Genomic DNA, 3,421 nt, shown 5'->3' with positions numbered 1-3,421 from the left:
TCTTAATATTGTTCTTTAAGATAATGTGAAGACCATCCTAATTAAAGATTAAATAAAACTCATTTTCTCATTGTTATGTTTCTAAGAAAATACATTAAACTGAAATACATTATATTACCATAGAAAATGGTTGGCTATTTTTTTAAGTAAGTTTAAATCTTATTTACTTGATTTCAAAATAGGGAGCCTTAAACATATAATGAGATTTAATTTTGAGTTGTTATAAAATTTCATATTTTAATGTGACACTTTAACACCTCATAAATAAAACACATTCACTTGACAACCCAAATAAATTATTATTCTAATTATTATTTTGTTTTTAATGTAAAATATTATTATATTATTATAATTGATTTCCAGATGTACGTTGGTTACTGTTTGATTGTCAAAAGAAACTTTTCCATATTTAAATGTGGTAACTAACATTTAGAAATGTTAGTTTAAGTCATGGATTTCACCAATGAGAATTTATCCCATTCATTACTCTGAAGACTTAAACGTGTAATTGACCGTTGATTGTGGTTATCCAACATTTAGAAATAGTCAAGGTGGGGTCCACCACCAACGATAATAATATGAAAAATAAATTGTCTATCTTCTTCCCGTGAAGAAGCGCCAGAAGGAGCCTACTCTAACTTGGCTGAATCACACATAATTCGCTTTTTGTCTCTCTATCCAAATCCAACTAACACTTCTGCACTCTCTCTATAAAAACTACACCCACACTTCACACTCCCTTTACCTTCATAATAATTACAGTAATGATGGATTCAGAGAAGAAGAAGCTCCACCAAGACGAACCAAAAACACCGCCAAAGCTCTCTCTACTCAAAATTTCGCGGGGGAGCATGCCGCCGGAGTTGCCTACTCCACCGCCGCGGATGTCGGTGTCTGTTCCGTTCGAGTGGGAGGAGGCGCCGGGGAGGCCTAGGCCCTGCCACAGGCGATCGAAGCCCAAGAGTAGTGATGACGTGGCTAGAACCTTGGAACTGCCTCCGAGGTTGGTGTTGTTGGAGGGCAAGGCTTCGTCCCCGACAACCGTGCTAGACGGACCTTATGTTGGGCGCGCCATGTCTTTTACGACATCGAGTAGGCCCTCCAAGGACACGTGGAATGCGAATTTCGCGTCTAACAGGTGGAGCGCGTTGAAGAAGAACGACCCAGAGGAGGGTCGTTTTGACTTATCAAGTTTAACTGTGGAGGGAAGTAGTAAGGTGAAGATCACAAGGGTTAGGAGAAAAGGAAGCTTCTCGAGTCTCTCCCACCGAAGTTCACACATGTGGGTATGTAACCCTCCTTTCCTATCCATTTCATCTTCTTCTTTCAACGGGTTATGCTTAATAATGTTTAATTTGAAAAATGAATTTTAGTTTTTAAAATAGTGTGATCTTTGCAGAAATTTACTGGAAAATTACAATAGATTGAAAAATGGTATGCATAGTAAATTTAGGAGTGCGTTGTCATTTAGTTTTAAAATTTAACTTTGGGTGATTAAGGGAATTGGTATATGATGCACAAATAAGTGATAATTGAAAAAAAAAATGTTCAATTCAGTGTAAAACTTATGTTTTATTTTAGGAGAACATAAAATATAGAGAAAAAAGAAATTCATTTATAGTCCCATTAACTTTTGAACAATCGAGGGTAATGGTTGAAAATTGTCTCATAGCTTTTCATTTTACTTTCACCCTCTACTAAATATATATCTAATTTCCTTTTTCTCCTATTTTTCTCCATTCAATTTCTTTGTTATCTTCACCATACAAACAAATCACTAGAAATTGCCTTCAGTATGGTTTGAAAGAGAAGAAGAGAGATAAGAATTTTAATACTGGAAAGTGAACGGGAAAGACACCATATTTTAATATAAAAGCAAGCAAAAGACACTAAAGCCATTATATATACCAATTTTTGGTATCATCACATCAAATATATTATTTATTTTAAAATTTTGTTTATATTAATTTTTATTAAAAGAATATTATATTTTATTATTAAAAGGAATTATAAAGTTAACACGAAAGAAAAAACTGGTCTCAAATTATTTTTTTCCAAATCTTTGTCCCTTCTTTTCATTTTGTTGGTACGAAAAGTTGCAGTTCCGAGTTTGCAACATTTTCCGTTCCTTTCAGTAAAAAGACTAACAGCTTGACACTTGAGTGGAACAGATCGCTTACCGAGAAAAGAGCACTGATTTTTTTGCTGTGACTTTTGGTATTTGTTGCGCACTCGTGTGACTTTTGGTTGGTTGTGATCTTAATATCTTTTGTTAGTGCAGGTAAGTATTTGTGAAACCTTTAAGCAAGTGGTACCCTGGAAGCTCAGGAAAGAAAAACAGGGAAAATGGACGCCCAAATTTGACAGCGTTTGATCTTTCACCAATGCAACGTTAGACTCCTCTAACATATGCCATTACCCTACTGTGATAAAAATGGAAGAGAATAACAATGTGACAATGATTTTCTTTTTATGAAAATGGTATTGATACCAAACTCATTGATATACGTCATCTTTTCAAGATAAATTTATCTTTTATCCTCAAACTGTGATGTAAAAGTTTTAAAAATAATGTAAAGGTAGAAATATGGAGAAACAATAGACTGTATTGAAAAGGAGAGGTAAGACTTTTATTTTACATGAATTATGAAAGTATAAAGAGATATTCTTTAATGAATATATTCAAAGAAGATTGTATATCTGAATAAGAAGTGTTCCAACCTCAAGTTATGATATCATAGAGTCAATATATTTAAAGTGTAATTGATCTCGACTCTTAAAAAGCATAGAACTATTGAATGTACCGAAACAACAAATTATGTTAATCAAAATAAATATTATGAAGAAAGTTGAATTAGTATAATGAATTGGTTAAAAAAAATATTTTAATTATTCTATCAAAACATGTTTTTGGCTCAAATAGTCATTTTAATTGATTGAATTGTGTTTTGATTGGTTGAAACAACTTGAAGTGACTTTTTTAGTGAATTCAATTGATTGACATTTCAATCGGTTGAAATAGAGCAAAATGATTATTTGTTGAAGGTTCCTATATTTTTAACATATTGAAATCATATTTCAATTAGTTAAAGTGTTTAAGCTTGTGTTCTCAAAAAGTTATGAACATTTTAATGGATTAAAAACAAGAGATTTGAATTGATTGAAATCACTTACGCTTCATTACAAATCAATTTTAAAACATGGCTTATCAAGATTAAACATTATTAACTCATCCACACAATTTCCAAGTCTTAAGAATTACAACCATTATAAAATCTTCATCAAGACACTTATTGAAAGTGGTTGGAATCATAAAATCAACTCTTCAAGTTTAACAAAATTGGCATTCCTAATGGATCTATGTTCAAATGATACAAATCTTTAGTTAAGAAAAAGCATATTACTAGACTAGTTAAGTGTC

At 32.2% G+C, this 3,421-nt stretch overlaps 1 protein-coding gene across 1 annotated transcript; it reads left to right on the top strand.

The window, feature by feature from the left end:
• Positions 1-549: 549 nt before the first annotated feature.
• LOC137813552 (uncharacterized protein At4g00950-like) lies at positions 550-2,708 on the top strand. Its single transcript, XM_068615881.1, has 2 exons — positions 550-1,286; positions 2,282-2,708. Exons 1-2 carry the CDS (start codon positions 765-767, stop codon positions 2,372-2,374), a joined length of 615 nt encoding a protein of 204 aa, XP_068471982.1. The 5' UTR covers positions 550-764; the 3' UTR covers positions 2,375-2,708.
• The last annotated feature ends 713 nt before the right edge of the window (positions 2,709-3,421 follow it).

This window comes from Phaseolus vulgaris, chromosome 1 (assembly GCF_000499845.2).
Source record: "Phaseolus vulgaris cultivar G19833 chromosome 1, P. vulgaris v2.0, whole genome shotgun sequence".
NCBI lineage: Eukaryota > Viridiplantae > Streptophyta > Magnoliopsida > Fabales > Fabaceae > Phaseolus > Phaseolus vulgaris.
The sequence above is the reverse complement of the archived record's forward strand: the minus strand, read 5'-3'. Positions and strand labels throughout refer to the sequence as shown.

Excerpts from the sequence above, each read along its gene's own strand:
- LOC137813552 (XM_068615881.1), top strand. The coding sequence starts at position 765 with ATGATGGATTCAGAGAAGAAGAAGCTCCACCAAGACGAACCAAAAACA. Across the intron at positions 1,287-2,281 it reads ACCGAAGTTCACACATGTGG|GTAAGTATTTGTGAAACCTT; the intron begins GTATGTAACCCT and ends TTGTTAGTGCAG.